The sequence below is a fragment of the Portunus trituberculatus genome, chromosome 18 (assembly GCF_017591435.1).
Source record: "Portunus trituberculatus isolate SZX2019 chromosome 18, ASM1759143v1, whole genome shotgun sequence".
Taxonomy (NCBI): domain Eukaryota; kingdom Metazoa; phylum Arthropoda; class Malacostraca; order Decapoda; family Portunidae; genus Portunus; species Portunus trituberculatus.
The window spans coordinates 18,808,486-18,827,373 of NC_059272.1; the positions used below are offsets into that span (position 1 = coordinate 18,808,486).

At 42.8% G+C, this 18,888-nt stretch overlaps 2 protein-coding genes across 2 annotated transcripts in view; both read left to right on the forward strand.

The window, feature by feature from the left end:
- The window catches only part of LOC123505498, a 17,395-nt gene extending 10,537 nt beyond the window's left edge, over positions 1-6,858 (forward strand). The window contains exons 2-3 of the mRNA XM_045256837.1: positions 1,444-1,634; positions 5,360-6,858. Of these exons, the coding sequence (XP_045112772.1) occupies positions 1,444-1,634; positions 5,360-5,394 (226 nt within the window). The 3' untranslated portion in view covers positions 5,395-6,858. The remainder of the gene's footprint in view (positions 1-1,443; positions 1,635-5,359) is intronic.
- Positions 1-17,640, forward strand: part of LOC123505495 (beta-hexosaminidase subunit alpha-like) — a 28,089-nt gene extending 10,449 nt beyond the window's left edge. Inside the window, 14 exon segments of the mRNA XM_045256834.1 lie at positions 8,983-9,446; positions 11,584-11,726; positions 12,553-12,689; positions 12,900-13,027; positions 13,545-13,649; positions 14,007-14,114; positions 14,292-14,430; positions 14,770-14,867; positions 15,099-15,179; positions 15,349-15,522; positions 15,840-15,882; positions 15,885-16,034; positions 16,354-16,555; positions 16,713-17,640. Coding sequence (XP_045112769.1) covers positions 9,321-9,446; positions 11,584-11,726; positions 12,553-12,689; positions 12,900-13,027; positions 13,545-13,649; positions 14,007-14,114; positions 14,292-14,430; positions 14,770-14,867; positions 15,099-15,179; positions 15,349-15,522; positions 15,840-15,882; positions 15,885-16,034; positions 16,354-16,555; positions 16,713-17,121 — 2,043 coding nt within the window. The 5' untranslated portion in view covers positions 8,983-9,320 and the 3' untranslated portion in view covers positions 17,122-17,640.
- The last annotated feature ends 1,248 nt before the right edge of the window (positions 17,641-18,888 follow it).

The window sequence follows — 18,888 nt, forward strand, 5'->3', positions numbered from 1 at the left end:
ATGTAGTAGATTATCAGGCATGGGAGCTTTTCTAGGGAAACGTATCTTCAGTAGGATGAGGAAGACGAAGGTTGGTACCATCAGCATCCTTGTTTTAATTAGTCACGAAACGTTTCGACATTTGTTTGTCATCATCAGTGGTCTAGAACACAACAAAATATAGAAAATAAAAAGTCAAAAGTACAAAAAAGTATAACGAATAAAACTAAGAAGTTAAAAGATATAAAAGTAAGACTATAAACAATGGATATTTTGTGTGTTAAACAGTCTGAATCTATTAGATTCCTTACTTTGTACATTATTCCATTTAACTTTGAAATTTTATTCTGTCATTCAAATGTCTGTGATTTCTAGTTTTATTAGAGTCAATTGTTATTTCAGGGAATATAGTTTAACAGGAAAACCAGCCATGAAATTGTTTATCAGAGTTAGAGAGAAAGTTTAAGGGCTGGACAAAGGGCCACTCCTCTTATTTAATCTTAAATGCATTTATAACAACTAAAAAGGAAAAGAAGAACACTTTGTCTTTCCCAACAGGAAACAATTACAAGAAATAATGTTTCGACATCTTGAGTTGTAGATAACTTGGGGAGTTTGAAAAGAAGTAATAGTAAATACAGTAATACTAGTAGCAACAGTAGCAATAGTACACCAGGTGAGGTGCTGACAGGTGAGGTGTGGCATTACGTTAGTCTTTAGCTGTTATATCCTTAATGCTGTTGTTGTTGTTGTTGTTGTTGTTGTTGTTGTTGTTGTTGTTGTTGTTGTTGTTGTGTGGTGGTGGTGGTGGTGGTGGTGGTGGTGGTGGTGATGGTGGTGGTGATGATGATGATGGTGGTGATGGTCGTGGTTGTGTCTTTCTTATTATTTTGATGCTGTGTTCTTGTTCTTGTTTCTGTTCCTCTTGACAACATTCACACACACACACACACACACACACACACACACACACACACACATGGAATAGATGATCTTGCCATTTATCAAGGCGTTTAGTGAGGACGTCAGTAACTTTTGATAGGGATGACATCACTGTGACGCATGGCAGTACAGTAGTGAAGTAGGTAAGAAGGAAACAAGAAAACGTTTGAGTGCAGGAATGTCTCTTTTCTCAGTCTAATACGGGAGCACGGCAATGCTTGAGGAAGGCAGCGGAAATGATAGTTTGGGGGTGGAGGATGTCAGAAACACTGGGAGCGGGGCATATACGTATAATACGTAAGTAGGTGTATGTATATATATAGGGGCTTATCATGCCTGGCGGTATTTTATCTTCGCTCTTCTGCGTGTGTGGACTTGGAGCTGTGAAAAGGCTGGACTGTGGTTACTTGTGAGGACTTGAAGGGGCTTACCTGGGCTTACTTGCCTTTGTCTTTTGTAACCTGTACCCATCATTTAAGTGTTACTATGCATAATAATAATCCAGTTGGATTCCCTGGTCAGCCTCAGCCACAGATTCCTCAACCACAGCCCCCTAACCAACCACAGCCACCTAACCAACCACAGCCTCCTAACCAACCACGGCCCCAGAATCCACCACCACATGCAGGGGGCTAAGACAAACAAGCCACCAGGCGTCCTCTTAGATATAAGGCCTCTTTCCTCGTCTTTATCTTATTCTTCAGTGTCTTCAGGTAAGCAGAAAGTTGTCAGTTATAATATGGTATTCTTAAACACTTAAGGCTCTCTTGAGGACTGTTTTTCAAAGGCAACAGGGATGAATGGTCGGGTTCTCATGATGTTTTTCCCTTCAGTAGTGAGAAAACATCGTTAGATTAAGGATCATAGAAGCAGCGTTGAAAATCCCAGAGCTTCTATCACATTAATGGGATTCTTAATTGTTTGAGAATGCGGACTTTTAGTGTGTGTGTGTGTGTGTGTGTGTGTGTGTGTGTGTGTGTGTGTGTGTGTGTGTGTGTGTGTGTGTGTGTGTGTGTGTGTGTGTGGCTTTAATGTGAGTCGATTTCATCTTCGCTTCCTTAGGGTTTTGTCTCCATACGCAAGTCGACATCCGCCTTCTTTAACCAAGCAGCTCACAGTGGTTTTCAAAGTTATCCGATTACTCTATTCTAGTTGTCCATTACTGGTTTGTTGTTCGTTTTGACGTGATGCTCTCTCTCTCTCTCTCTCTCTCTCTCTCTCTCTCTCTCTCTCTCTCTCTCTCTCTCTCTCGTGTGTGTGTGTGTGTGTGTGTGTGTGTGTGTGTGTGTGTGTGTGTGTGTGTGCGTTGAAGGAAAGATGAAGAGTCGTAAGAGTCAGTCGAACGTTCGCTCATTTCCTACATATTTGCCCGCCAGTACGTGACACACACCTAAGACCGGTCCGTAGAAGTATCCTCCTTCTCTTGTGTTGTTTAGCTCCTTTCATGCTCCTCGCCCCTCCTCTCCCCATTCCCATCCCACAACCTGTCAGCCAGCCGCCCAGCCACCCAGCCACCAAGTCAGGGTGATGGGGGTCGTGATGCTGGAGAACAGTGCAGCGAGTCATAGCTGAGAGCGTCTAAGGTCGAACATTGCGCGGCATGCTTATACACTTTGCGTCTTTCATTCCCTGATCATACACACACACACACACACTCTCTCTCTCTCTCTCTCTCTCTCTCTCTCTCTCTCTCTCTCTCTCCTCGTCCCTTTTTCTGTCTCACTCTCTCATTATTTTCTCTCCTTTCGTTAGTTTGGTCATTCATTCTCTTGCTATATCTTTCCTCATTACCTTCCTTCGTCTATTATCCCTTTTCTGTCTTTCTGTCCCTCGGTTCATTTCCAAAGTTCTCCTCATCTCCATCTATCTATTTCTTTTTATTTACGTATGTTTTTATCGGTCTATTTACCTATCTACCTTCCCCCACGAACCTCCCATCCCTCACCCCTCTCTGAATCTCTGCGCCACTCAATCCACACGCCACTCAATCTTTCATTCCTGGCAGTCACATGTGCCTGTGTATAAGTCGAGAGTCAGGGCGTTTCCTTCCTCCAACTGATCATCTGTGTGACCTTTCAAGATAGTCCATATGAAGAATTAATACGTTTTAAGAAGTAGACAAACTATGGATTAAATTATTTGGGATTCGAAGAGTGTTTCCATGATTCTGGCGAGAGATTAACAATGACAGCATCACCATTGAAAATAAAGAAAAATGAGAACCTGACGTTATCTTTGTGGTGTTTGAAAATTAGTCTTATGAGAAAGCGAAGCATTTCAAAACACTCCCCTGGTCTGTCTTGAAACTTACAGCTCCTCGTGTTATCTGGGAACACTTCTTGTCTGGTGGTCAAATTCGCCTAGTGAAGGGAATCGAGATAGCCATAGTTGAGAAGAAGGGCGCATATCATTTATCTCTCTCTCTCTCTCTCTCTCTCTCTCTCTCTCTCTCTCTCTCTCTAACAATTTTCCTGTCTTCACACCTCCAAATGTTTTGTTCTTTCATCATGACTGTTTTCAAAGGCAGAATATATTATACAAGTTTTCATGGAGTGTTATCCTGCTTCTGTCAGTGTATGGGATCTTACTCTCACTGTGACAAGAACCACGAAAACAATCCCGTAAGAGTAGCGGAGTCTTGACACACTTTTCACCGCACCTCGTCTACTTTCAAAAGCTTACACTTGAAATTGCGTGGAGGTTTTTGAAAGTGGGTTTTTTTCTACGAGTTTAGATACAGATAAGTAATAATTCTGCATCATGAACATGAGAAACACTCTGGAGAATCGGCTAGTGTTCTCTGTGGTCCTGAAAATAGTTATGAGGAGAGAGCAAAAAGTTTCGGTATACGGGCCGTTTCAATCCCTTGTTTTGTGAGTGTTCTGCGTCTTACAGTGTGTAGCAGAGCAGTGATACAGTAACTAGTAGCGTGCTCACCGTGGAAGCTGTTGATGGCGGGCAAGATCAGTAATAATAGTCCTCCTCCTCCTCCTCCTCCTCCTCCTCCTCTCTCTGTCTCATCCTTGCAGGTGTCCACTTTAACTTTTTTTCTTGTTTTTTTTTCCTTTAACTATTCATTTACTCATTTTTCAAGCGGTGGATAGTTGTTTAGTTATTGTTGCTGCTTAGTGCGTCGAGGTGTGCATTATGGAAAGTATCAACAACAATAGTAGTAGTAGTAGTAGTAGTAGTAGTAGTAGTAGTAGTAGTAGTAGTAGTAGTAGTAGTAGTAGTAGTAATAGTAGTAGTAGTAGTAGTAGTAGTAGTAGTAGTAGTAGTAGTATACTATTGAGATTGTAATTGTTGTATGTACATTACCTATCTCTGCTGTTCCTATTGTTATTGTTGCTGGTGCTATTGATGCTACATCTTGATGCTAATGCTATTACTACTACAGATGATAATTATTATATCGTTACTGCAGCTACTGTTGTTAATGTTATTCTTAGTATTGTTCCTACTTCTATTACTACTACTACTACTACTACTACTACTACTACTACTACTACTACTACTACTACTACTACTACTACTACTACTATTATTACTTGTAGTACTGCTGTTGCTGCTATTGTAACTAACATCATTAGCAAATCCACTCTTATGCACCACCACCACCACCGGAGCAGGGAAAGCGGCGGCATCTCTGGCGTTCATTATCACCACATCCCGTCGCCTTGAGGGGATGTACAACCTTTCGCTTAATGGGTTAGGCGGCCACCAACCTGTTCCCGTGGTCTGGCGCCGCGTCCACACCGCTTGTTTAGGATAACATCAGGAAGAAAGTTATAATTTGCTTAACGTTCTCTGCATATCGAATTTATCCTCGCGTAAAAGTCAGGTTCGGGTTTTGCGAGCAGGACCCGGGTTGTGCGCAGTGTTGAGTGAGCAATGCGCCAGAGGACCACATTCGTATTCTCAAACACTTCAGCCCTGCTCCTCCACTACATCCAATACGTTCTTCTTGAAGTTACATGGGTTTCTAGATGTGTGTTTCATCTTTTATTTATTAATTTATTTATTTCATTATGGTTTGTGGCAGATTAACATGATTTATGAACTACCAACAGGAGAAATCATCTTGAGAATTCAGATAGTCATCTCCATGAAAATATAGACGGTGAGAGAGAGCGTTTCAGAACACGGACCAAAGAGTGATGGGGTTCATTCTCGAGAGACTCGGCTCCAGAGAGCAGCGGGCGGTGTCACCTCAGGGATGACCCGCATTCTCAAACATTTGAGTTTCTTACCTGGATTACATACTTGTGTCAAACCAATGGATGTCAATATGGTTTTCTACAGTAGAGCATTTTCATGATTCTAGTAATAGTTGAACAAGGATTCTCTATTTTTAATAGAAAAGGCAGCTGTAAAAATTTTGAACCGTTTAAAGTATTGGTATTTTCAAGATAATTTTCACTGCTGTAATATTCCACAGGTATTCCACATTATCAAAATGTAAATCATCCTTGAGAAGCTTACTAATCATCTGCGTGGCATGTGAAAATATTGATCAGGGGAGAACGAAACGTTTGAAAACACTGACCTCGGGGACAGCGACTGGGATCGTTCGAGGGAGCATCATCATCACCGTCACTATCATTGTCACCACCACGAGGGGGCAGGCACTTGGGCTGACAGGAGGCCACAGCAGGTCCAGACACCTCCTATGCTGCGGGCGGATGTGACTAAACGGCTGACCTTTGCCGATATCCTGTAGGGGACACTCACTGCAGGCGTCCCAGAATGTGACGTTGTGCACTGATGAGGCGGAGCAGGGCGAGAGATGGGAATCGTATGGGACTGGGAACGAGAGAAGAGGCAGTGATAAGAGGATAAACAGTAATACGAGAAGCGATGGGAAACGGGGTTAAATGGCGGAAATGCTGAGGAGATAGGAGGGGAGTGAGCAGTGCACAGCTGACAGGAGGGAGAGGATGGTGTGTAAGGTGGTGCCAGTACGCAATAAGGCGAAGGGTAGGAAGGGCGAGAGGGAGAGGTGAAGGTGGTGACAAGACTAACTCAGCAGTGGGAATATTTGATGACTGAGCTCACCGTGTAGGGAACAGCAATACCGCTTGTTCTTTACGAAGGCCGTGTTTGAAGCTTTAAGCCCATTGGGGGAGCTAGATAGATGAATAGATGTTAGATAGATCAATGAAAAGATAGATAGATAGATAGATAGCGAAAAAGAGATGACGCCCTCTGGCAACAAGAGGTAAAATAGATAGGATCACTCAATCTAGTTCGTATTCTCAAGCATTATGGTGTAACTGCGCCTCTAGTGGTCATTACTAAGGCGTTTTCATAATTCTAGCGGTACCTCAATAAACATAAGTGAAACCATTGTTGTTTTCAAGTGCCCTTTCAAGATTTCACTGATAGTCTAACAAGCTTACATGGAAATTATTAGTGTTTTCAAATGAGATAAGCTAGATAACTTAAAATGTGTCCTGTCTAATATGGAAGATCACAAAACATCAACAACACCATGTCAAATAACTTCCACTGCAGCCTGTTTGGCACGAGAGATAAGATAAATAACGTCCACTACAGGATGTGCGACGTAAGAGATCAGATAAGGAAAAGGTTTAGGAAAGCGTGATTCATACACAGACTTGTAAGATCGACTGGCTCTTCCCCACAGCGTGTGAGTGGAAGAGAAAGGTTAGGTTGGCGATCTTTTGACACTAATCGCCTGCCAGTCAAAGCATGATAGCAGGTGGCGAGGCGTCGCTGAGGGATAAGAGGGAGGATGGTGGCGGACAGGCAGACGTGTGTGTGTGTGTGTGTGTTAGACCAAGGCCGCGAGATGTGCTGCTTTGGTGTGTGTGCGTGTGTGTGTGTGTGTGTGTGCAGGACGAGAAGCATGAGAGGAGAATGAAAAATAGGATGAAACGTTTTGAGAGAGAGAGAGAGAGAGAGAGAGAGAGAGAGAGAGAGAGAGAGAGAGCTGCTAGTCTTCAAGCCAGGGAAAAAAAACAAAAATAGATGATATTGTAACTGTTAACAGTAGTAGTAGTAGTAGTAGTAGTAGTAGTAGTAGTAGTAGTAGTAGTAGTAGTAGTGGTAGTAGTAGTAGTAGTAGTAGTAGTAGTAGTAGTAGTAGTAGTAGTAGTAGTAGTAGTAGTAGTAGTAGTAGTAGTGACAAGAAAAGAAGCAGAGAAAGAGGAGAAAAAAATAGCGCGTAGAGATGGTGTATCTAAAAAATATGATAAAATAGATAAAAAAAGAAGAGGAAGAGAAGAAGGAAGAGGATAAGGAGGATGAGAAGGAGGAGGAGGAGGAGGAGGAGGAGGAGGAGGAGGAGGAGGAGGAGGAGGAGGAGGAGAACAAAAACATAAGAACAGGAGTAACAGAGAGAGGACGCAGTAGACAGATAAGAGACTCTTGTACACTTAACCTTGCAATGTGCGTCTCAGTTATTAGTATTTTTTCCTGCTGCCCCCATCACCTTCATCTTCCCCAATCCCCAACACCCCACCCCTCCTACACCTCCACCAGTAGGCCTTGAAGTGGCGGCGCATGCACAGTTCCGGGCAGTATTTGGGAGGCCGTGAAAGGTAACAGTGACAAAGATAAGCAGACACAAACTAGACATACGTATGGATAGTAATGTTTCACTGTTTGATCTGCTGCAGTTTCTGACGAGACAGCCAGACGTTACCCTACGGAACGAGATCAGAGCTCATTTTTTCCGATCTTCGGATAGGCCTGAGACCAGGCACACACCACACACCGGGACAACAAGGTCAGAACTCCTCGATTTACATCCCGTACCTACTCACTGCTAGGTGAACAGGGGCTACACGTGAAAGGAGACACACCCAAGTATCTCCACCCGGCCGGGGAATCGAACCCCGGTCCTCTGGCTTGTGAAGCCAGCGCTCTAACCACTGAGCTACCGGGCTGTGTGTATGTGTATGTGTGTGTGTGTGTCGCATCTAGGACAATGTAAGCTTAACCTAAATACATATCTTTGAAGAACAGAGAACAATAAATGTGAGTAAATATGTAAGTAAATTAATGAATAACCTAAATAACTTAACTTAATAGTGGAAATGATGAAGAAAAAAAATAGTTATGATGGCCAGAGATTGTGGACAAACATATGTTTATTTTGGTTGATTTTTTTTTTTTTGTAGCCATTCTTTATATTTTTTCTTTGCGTTTTTACCATTTTTTTGTTGTATTCTATTTCTATCTTATTCTTTTCCTAATATATCTTTTGCTGTCGTCTTTCGGGATTACCATAATGTACGTAGCTTCTCAGTAACTATTTTTATATCCGTTTTCCTCCTAACATAATTTACATATTTTCCTACATTCATCAACAACACACATGGCGCATCGCATGTACAAGGAAAATGATCGTACTTTACAGCTGGCGACAAATCATTATACATGAATGTGTATATTTACGGATTTTGGCAACAAGATATTATTTACATTGTACGATACACACACTAAAAGAATTTTCCACATGAATACTTGCCTTTTTTTTTTTTTTTTTTTTTTTTTGTGTGTGTGTGTGTGTGTGTGTGTGTGTGTGTGTGTGTGTGTGTGTGTGTGTTCTTATCTCATTATTCTTATCTACTTATACTTAACAGAATTTAATTATTTTGTGTATGTGACGTATTTCGTCACATTCGTGTTATCACAATTTAGCTTGTAAGACTATCAGTACTTTCCTGATAGTCTGATACATGACATCTAATAGCTCTGTGTTTTTCATCTATCTATCTGTATGTATTTGTATTTTTTTCCAAGATTCGGTCACGTATTCTTAAACGTTTTACTGTCTCACCTGAACTACCTTTAAGATGCTATAGAAGAAATTATCAAGCTATTTAAAAATCTTTTTTACATAGTTCTAGTAGTAGTGCATTAACGATTCTGCCACACCAGTAAGAAAAACACGTCTGGGAACCCAGCTAATCATCCTTGTACGTTTTGTAAGTTAGAGACGTTTAAGAATACGGTTATGAGTCAAGCTGTACATGTGTGGGCGTGGGAAAGTAAGTGAGTGATCATAAGTGAGCAATTATTCGTATATTGCAGGCTCGGCGCGGCCACTCCCACGCCATGCCCAACGTTCTGGCCTTCTGACGGGGCGGACATACCACAGGAGCTCCGCAACACCCAGCCGGCCGGCCAGCCAACCAGACATCGCGCCAACCAACCCACCAGACAGCCAGACAGACACACCCACCTGTCCCTCCTTCCTGTCCCGTCCTGCCTGCCCCTTCTCCCTTCCCATTCGCACAAACTTACAAGAGGAAACCCTCTCAAATAGCCAAAGAGGACGGGTGTATCACATAATCTTCTAGTCTCTCTCTCTCCCTCCTCCCTTCCTCTGCTTCTGTTGCTTCCACTGCTCCTTTACTCTTTGCTCCGCCATGGCTCGCGCGGGAGACACAGGATACTGGTGCTGCTGCTGGAGGGTGCTAGTGGTGATGCTAGTGATGGTGTTGGGTGCTGCCTCCGCCAAACTTATCTACGTGGAGGAGAATCTGCCACTACCGGTAAGTGTGTGGAGGGTGTTAGAAGTGAAGAATGAAGAAGGCAGCAGAGAGAGAGAGAGAGAGAGAGAGAGAGAGAGAGAGAGAGAGAGTGTTGCGTGGATTACTTTAATGTGGAGTGAGTGTGAGTCAGTCAGTGCACAGAAAGGGTGAGTTACTCTGAGAATGCGAGCAAGAGGGTGAGTGAATGACGGAAAAAAGGGGAATGGATCAATAACTTCATAACCTAATGTGGTGGAAGTTGTGTGAATAAGTCTAAATGAATAGAAGTATGTATACATGCATATGAATAACCGAATTGAGAAGAAAATAAACAAAGTAAAAAAAAAAAGAATGAAAAAGTTAATTACATATATCAAGAAAGTGAAGAAGTCAAGGAAAAAGAGAAAGTTGATAATAATAATAATTGAATAGAGATGTGTGTGTGTGTGTGTGTTTCATTGTTTGATCTGCTGCAGTCTCTGACGAGACAGCCAGACGGTACCCTATGGAACGAGCTCAGAGCTCATTATTTCCGATCTTCGGATAGGCCTGAGACCAGGCACACACCACACACCGGGACAACAAGGTCACAACTCGATTTACATTCCGTACCTACTCACTGCTAGGTGAACAGCACCTAGACGTGAAATGAGACACACCCAAATATCTCCACCCGGCCGGGGAATGGAACCCCGGTCCTCTGGCTTGTGAAGCCAGCGCTGTAACCACTGACCTACCGGGCGTGTGTGTGTGTGTGTGTGTGTGTGTGTGTGCACGCGCAAGGTGGTAAGGGAAGTGTAGCTGTGAGTGAGTGAGTGAGTGAGTGAGAAAAGGAGAGAAGTGGGAGCGTGAAGCAGAAAGAGGAGGGAGTAGGAAGGGAAGAGCAGGGTAGATCATACATAATTAATAACAAAGCACATCTTATTCTTGTACAACGATCAGGTAGGACAGGCAGGTATATTTGTGCATACCAGGTAGATAGGTGTAGCAATAGTAGAAGTAGTAGTAGTAGTAGTAGTGTCTAATCTCTCTCCCCCTCTCTCTTTCTCTCTCTCTCTCTCTCTCTTGCATGATTTCAACGGAGGGAGAGGCCAAATAACTGACTGACTGACTGATTAACTAACTGAAAGACTCACCGACTGAGTGCTTGATGGATTGATTGAAGGCTCCCTAACGAGGGAATCTTCTAACCCAAGGAGATTATAGAAAATTATTATAGAAACAGAGTACTAGGAGGAGGAGGAGGAGGAGGTTTCGATTGCTCATATGAGAGAGCAGTTACCAGAGAGGGGAGAAGAATGAAGGGGGAATGAAGAGGAGAGAGAGGATGTAAGAGCGAGAAAGAGAGGAGAGAAAAGGATGTAAGAGCGAGGAAGAGAGGAAAGAGGAAGTGATAAAATTAGTGATTAAATTTGAACATGAAACATCAATAAAAGAAAGAAATGGAGAAGAGAGAGAGAGAGAGAGAGAGAGAGAGAGAGAGAGAGAGAGAGAGAGAGAGAGAGAGAACGGAGGATGAACTTTGAAGAAGGGAGAGATGGGAATAAAGATAAGAGAAGATTAAGAATGAAGGGGCGACAGGGAAACTGACGAAGGGATGGGAGAGGAGACAGAGAGGGAGAGGAGGAGAAGGGGCATGAGGGGGATGGGGATGAGGGAGGATGCAGCGGTAACAGAAGCAATGAGGAAGTAAGAATGAACTCAGGAGGGAGGGAAATAAAGCAGACAAGGGAGGGAGGATGGGGTTGTCAGTCACACACACACACACACACACAAACGTTGAGTGAGTGAAATCGTGCAAAAGAGAGAGAGAGAGAGAGAGAGAGAGAGATGCGCAGCTGAGGTAAATTAGTGTTGATAGTGGTGGTGGTGGTGTGATAGAGGTGGAGCTGGAGCGGGAAGTGTTTTAGGGTAATCATGGCCGAAATTCACCTAGAAATCCTTACTCAGGGAAGGTCACACACACACACACACACACACACGAGGGAAGGCGAAAGATGAAGCGACTGACGCATCTATCCCTTCCTCCTCCTCCTCCTCCTCCTCCTCCTACTACTACTACTACTACTACTGCCACCATCACCATCACCACCCACATCACCACCATTACCTCACCATCACCGCCACCACCATTACTAACCTCTTCCCAACCCCACAGGGAGAGGAGTCACCGCCCGGGTCTCCATGGCCGCTGCCTCGGGAGTGGTCACATTCGCCCCAGCAGGTGACCCTTGACCCAGCCACCTTCATCATCTCTGCTGACCTCCTCGGTTGCAACGTCATCGATTACGCCATCCACAGGTAGGCTATAGGTCATAAGGAGGAGGAGGAGGAGAGGAAGGATCGAGTGGGATAACAGAGGCAGGAAGTCGTGTTCTTGTTCTTGTCTTGTTCTTCGTCTCCTTATTATTGTTTTTGTTCTTTTTCTATTTTCTTTCTTCTTTCTTTCTTTCTTTCTTTCTTTCTTTCTTTCTTTCTTCCTTCCTTCCTTCTTTCTTCTTTGTTTCTCTTTCTTTTTTTCTTTCTTTCTTTCTTCATTTTTTTTTCTTTTTACCTTCCAGAAAGAGAAGTTTCAATAACTTTTGAAGGTTGAGTCTCACCTGTGTATGAAAATATCCATACCTGTAATAGACTAGAAGAGTGATAAAAGTGAGGAATGATAGATTGACAGATGGATCAATATCTGGCTAGATGAAATAAATAACACTGATGAAGGACAAATGAGAAAGGCAGGTAGTAGATACACACTACAAACAGTTTATTGATAAAAGAAAAGTGTGGAGCTCATAACAAAACCCATCCATCTCTACCAGCTCTGTGTGTCTTTGTATTTCCCTCTTGCTATGACACAAATTTGCCCATCTGTCTCTTTTGGTTTACTTCTTTTATTTCTTTTATCTGCTCATTATTTTATTTATTTATAGCTCTTGATCAGTACTCCTCTAACATGTATGAGGAAGAAAGTCGTAATCAACATTACATTACTTCAACTTAAGTAACAAAAATTTATCCTCTTTTATCCACATTACATACTTTATCTTGCTTAACAAAACTGAACAATCCCTGCCAGTCCAAAGGAAGAATATTAGCCCATGCAAAGTCATTAGCATGTGACCTTGGCGTGCAGGTACCTGAACTTGACCTTCATTGGCGGGGACACTAAGGCTGATGTAGGCCTGCCGGTGCTGCCCTTCCTCAACGTGACCGTGTCCTCGGGATGTGACCACACGCCTCATCTCAACCTGGATCCTGACTATGAGTCCTGTGAGTGCCACGTGGCTTTGCTGATGTTGTGATGGCAGGATTTCTTGGTACTCTTTTTAACACATATTGCTATTTGGATTATCTTTTCTTAGTCATTAACCTCTTTGAGACATTTGTACTTGTTCTACACCTACCTCCAACCATCATACAAACTAGAAATTGCTGTAATGATTCCTTTTTTTTCACTCTTATAATCCTTTCACTCTTCAGACACACTGGAGATAACGCAGACTGAGGAAGGTGTGTCTGGACGGCTGGACGCACACACAGTGTGGGGTGGCCTGAGGGGACTGGAGACTTTCTCACAACTGGTCCACATTGCTGAGCCAGACAACGTGGTAAGTAGCAGGGAAGTAAAGTGCAGGAATATAGAGTTATTGAGTTATGAGTTCCAATCATTCTGCTCCTTTAGACAGGGTGGAATCCAAAATATTTCATTATATCAAATCCTCTTAAACTGACTGTCTTTTGCCTCTCTTTCATTGCCTCAGTGTTGCTTCTCTTGCTATCTTCTATCACCATTTTTCATGTCATTACACATTTTTAAGACAGAGAAGATTATTTATTTACTTAGTTTTTGTGTTTTATTATTGTTGATTTTTCTGTATGTAGGGTGTCTTCCCTGAACTACCAGTAATGCTTTCCTTCCTTTTCTATCTGTCTTTTCTATCTCATGTCTCTCTCTATTCATTCCATCTCCCTTAGTTCTTCCCTCCACCCAGGATCCAAACCATCTTCACATCTTCCATCCCAGCCACATGTCCATACCACCTCAAATGATATTTTGTTGAGGATTTGCTGTCATGGGACTTTCCTCAACTCTGCCTCACTAACGCCCTGACTCTTGCTCCACAGTACCGCCTCAATGTCACTAAGATTAAAGATGCTCCCAGATTCCCTCATCGCGGCCTGCTTGTGGACACTGCCAGGCACTTTCTCCCTAAGAATATTCTGCTTGATGTAAGTGTCTCTCTCTTCTCATTTATGGTTTATAGAATGTCATTTGGTTAATCTCATAGTCTATCAGTCAATCAGTCAGATGGTTATTCACCTAATCAACCAATTAGTCAGCCAGTTGTTCACTCATTTGATTATAATTTTAAGTGGTTATCTAATTAATCAACTATGCATTTAGCTGGTCAGTTATCCATTAAAGCAGGTGGTCATTAAGTTAGTCAGTTGCCCATTTAATCAGACAATGAGTTGTTCATTAAGTCAGTCATTTAAATCAGGTGATGAGTCATTCAATGAGATAAGTAAGCATATCTGTCAGGCATTCAGTTAATTGCAAGTCTCACCCAAGCCTTTCTCTTTCAGGTGCTGGACTCAATGGCGTGGAACAAGCTCAATGTTCTTCACTGGCACATTGTTGACGACCAGAGTTTCCCCTATGAGTCAAGAATCTTCCCTAACATGTCCCTCTATGTGAGTCTTGGACAATTTCCCTCTCTGCAGCCTCATGTGTTCCTATTTCTCTTGTTTTATTTCCTCCTAGACCCTCACAAATAAATTAATCCCAGCATTTCTTGAGTTTCCTAGTGCTACAAAGTACATCGAGGTCTTTTCCTCCCATGTAAAGATCCTCCTGTTCTCTTCTTCCAGGGTGCCTACACACCTCGCCACGTATACACACAGGGGGATGTCATGGATATTGTTGAGTTTGCAAGGTACCGAGGCATCCGAGTCATCCCAGAGTTTGACACACCAGGCCACGCACAGGGCTTTGGCAAGGCTTTCCCTCGTGAGTATCTGAGAGTGTTGGGGTGAGCCTGAGTTGTATTGCTGGATTAGGCTGTGTTGTGTGTGAATAGCAGTGAAAGGATGTATGCATTATTAGCCATGAAAATTGATCTGTGACATTCTGTTTAAACTCACCTTTTGCTGTTGTTGTACCAAAGCTAACCAAACATTACTCAGACATTGGTGATCATTTGTGGCCTGACTGGATTCGTTGCCCAGTAGGAATGCCTGTCATAGTAAATTCACCTTTCTTGAGATCAGTTTCTCAGTGTCTCCATATTGCTTCAAGGCTAGACATCACAGCACTGTCATTTGACCAATATCATTCTTCTGCTTCCAGATCTTTTGACTCCTTGTTATGGAGATGGCAAGACAGCAGGCACCCCAAAGTATCCTTTCCATGCTGCCTATGAGAACCTTGATCCAACAAATCCACAGGTATTGTCTCCAACATCATCTATAATTTTTTTTCTCTTCCCATGCCATGTTGAGTCATCATCAGTTAATGGACTAATGCTTTTCTGTCTTCTGTATTATTGTTAATCAGCAGTTGGCAAGGGTACAGATACAGGATAAAAGTTTTTTGGGGTTCCATAGGAGGTATGCTTACCTTATATTGAGTGGCTTTCTTAAGATATTTTGCTTAATTTTAAATTACTTTTTTTTCAGGTGTATGATTTCCTAAAGGCTTTCCTGGTGGATCTGAAGCACACCTTTGTGGACGGCTACATTCATATGGGTCTAGATGAGGTGTGTGTGTGTGTGTGTTTTGTTTGTTAGCTGCTGTGGTTATCCTTTATGCTGTCATGTTGTTGATGGTGTTACATTGTGTCCGGGAATGATAGGTGATCTCATGATCTTAAGTCACTATTACCATTGCATGCATGTCCTGATTGAGTTCTCTTTGTGCTTGGTGCAGGTGTTCTTGCCTTGCTGGAATAGTTCACCTGTTGTCCATGAATTCATGGCCAAACACAACTACACGGAGGTGCGTGATGTAGAGCAGCATTATGTTGAGAAGGTCCTTGAGCTGGCTGAGCTGACACCTCTTAATTACATCACATGGCAGGATCCAGCTGACCGTGGCACCAAGGTACAGTGGTGGTCAAGAGTCGAGCACCTACTCTGCCGCCACATGTTTTTATTTATTTTTTTAAATTTTTACTCTATCATAAGTCTTGTTCTTAAACTCTACTAATCATTAGTTATTAGGAAAAGAGATTATCAGCAGATCAGAGGACTTGAGATTGAGGAAAATTGTTAGTATATGGCACAACTTTGTCCATGGATATACATAATGGTATTATTATAAATGGTATTTATGCCTTTTTGTTATTGTGATTAATTATAAGTTTTTGTTATTGACAGTGACTCATTTCAATAGTGTCTTGCTTTTTTTTTACCTCACAGATGCAAAACACAAGTGTGGCTCAGGTGTGGAAGGATGTGTCCCTTCGTCCAAGATGCGAGGCTGGCGGGAGTATGTGCGTGACTTGACAGGGGCTGGACATCAGGTCATTGTCTCCTCCTGCTGGTACATCAACTACATCACCTATGGCCAGGACTGGAAGAACTTCTATAAGTGTGACCCAACTGACTTCCAAGGTAATTATTGTTAATGGTGGTGTTACTTGTAATAGGAGTAGTAATAGTAGTAGTAATAATAGTTGTAGTAGTAGTAGTAGTAGTAGTTGTAGTAATAGTTGTAGTAGTAGTAGTAGTAGTAATAGTAGTAGTAGTAGTAATAGTAGTAGTAGTAGTAGTAGTAGTAGTAGTAGTAGTAGTAGTAATGTAATAGTAGCAGAAGTGATAGCAACAACAATACCAACAGCAGCAGCAGAGATATATACCAGTAGTTTTAACTATAGAAAAAAAAAATTATCACACATTATCACACTGCAATCTTACTATGTGCCTCCTTCAGGAACCCCACAGCAGAAGGCACTGGTACTGGGTGGTGAGGCAACTATGTGGGGGGAGTATGTGGATGCCACCAATCTGCTGCCCAGGCTGTGGCCAAGGGCATCTGCAGCAGCGGAGAGGCTTTGGTCTGTGCCGTTGAGTGAGGCGCCTTCTGTGGACATTGCAGCCTATCGCCTTGACCAACACCGCTGCAGGATGCTGAGGTAATGCCCTCTCTCTCTCTCTCTCTCTCTCTCTCTCTCTCTCTCTCTCTCTCTCTCTCTCTCTCTCTCTCTCTCTCTCTCTCTCTCTCTCTCTCTCTCTCTCTCTCTCTCTCTCTCTCTCTCTCTCTGACTGAAACATATTTTCTCCCCCCGCCAGGCGAGGTGTTCCAGCCCAGCCCATCCTTAACGGCTACTGTGGGGAGTGGGAGGTACCTCAGGTGGTCACTATGTCCACACCCCCTCCAACCACCACCACCACCACTACTACCACCACCACCACCCCTCCACCGACTACCACCACTGTGTCAACCACAACGGCCTCTACTACTCCCTCCACAACAACAACTACCACCACGCCATCCACCACAACCACCAGCACCACCACCACCACACAGCCAACCACCTCAGCAACCAATCCCCCGGTAGAGGTTCCAGCAGGTGATCAGACGCAAGGAGAGAGCCAAGGAGAGCAACCATCCTCAGCCGCCATTACTGTACCTCCGCCAGCAGCCACTCCTGCACCAGAAGCCACCCAGAATGAGTCTACAGGTGGTGGTGGCCGGTGAAGGAGCGAAACGGCAGCGACTACTACTACAGGAGCACCACCAGTCCTCCTATCTCATGCATTTGCTGCCTGATGTGTCCCCAGCCTCTAGCACACTACTCTCACCATCAGGAGGAATCTTAAAACAACTACAATATGTGCGATTTTGACCTAGGACCTCTTCATGTTATCAGAATTTTGGGAACGTCAGTGCTGTGTGTTAGTGTAAGGAAACAAGTATCTCAGCCATATCCTGCGCCACGCCATGCCTCACTCCTGCCCTGCCCACAGCGCTCCAGTGCCCCGCCGCCCCGCCACCACCCTGTTGCTCCCTTTACTTAGTAGCTCCATCTGCCTTTCACTCGCATTGTTGAATACTGCATTTTACTATTTTTATATTATTCTTATTCAATATACTCTCACGCATCAATCCATAGGGCCCCAAGAGAGAGAGAGAGAGAGAGAGAGAGAGATGTGTGTTATACTATTTTCATGTTGCCTATTCCGGTAACATATCTTGAATAATAAAGATTTGAGAAGAGGAGTGTCTGAAAATCTACCTAAGTTATGTTTAAGTGCATTGTTATTGTTCTTATGTAGTAGTCCCCCACTCTCTCTCTCTCTCTCTCTCTCTCTCTCTCTCTCTCTCTCTCTCTCTCTCTGGTGTCCCAGGTCTTCATCATAACCATTATTCTTCTGCCATCATCTAACAGTGCTTCTAAACTAATTCACTCTCGTCTTTCAGTTTCTTCCAAATAAAGTAGAGTTTACTTCATTTAGAACACACACACACACACACACACACACACACACACACATCTCTCTCTCTCTCTCTCTCTCTCTCTCTCTCTCTCTTTCTTGGTCAGCTGATATTAATTTTTTCATAAATATACGTACATTTCCGTGATGCATGATACACAAAAGGATTAGAGCAGAGAAAAATGCAATACTTATACGGGATGAATAACAGAGTAGGAGGATTAATTATATTTATTTTGGTATAATGAATAAAAAATAGCTAAGCAGATAGGTAGTTTGATAGATAGATAGATAGATAGATGCATGGATAGGTATATAAAAAAAATAGACGGATTCGTAGATAGATAGATGATTTGATAGATGAAAAGATGGACATGTAGGAAAATGTAGATAATCTTATATTTATCCTTATTCACCCCAGTATATTGTTAAAAATGAATATAAATCAATAATAAAGTAATATCATAGTCTTCCTTTCAAATATTTCGTTTTTTCTCTTATAAGGCTTGAAGTTTACCATGGGAAACCGAAGGATACTCAAAGCTATTAATTCGTTATTCTGTTATGAGAAAAACAACCAATTAAAAGAAGTGTGTGGATAGGAAAGTGGATAGGCAGAAGGCAAGATCAGGGGGTCTCAGATAATCTCTTTAAGGAATTGGCATTGGAGAACACGGACATACTACTTCTGAGAGCACTGAGTCTAACGTGCGAGAAATTGAAAAAAAAAAAAAACAGAGATATATCCTTATATACAAAAGAATGCTTTGATTCGGATAGCTGTTTCATTTAGAATGAAACCATGTATTACTGCGTTACTGCTGCTTAAAGATTGGGTAAATCAATGGATGGGGATGATAGGTGGATGTTAGATAGAAGCTTTGCTGAGTGCTCATACAGGGATTGCCACTTGTACACCTGACAACCTCTTGCAGCTTCCTCTTTTCATATGGGCCTGACAGCCTCTTGCAGCTTGCCGATTTTCTTTACAGTCTCTTGCAGCTTCCCTCTTTGAGTCTTTTCTTATGAG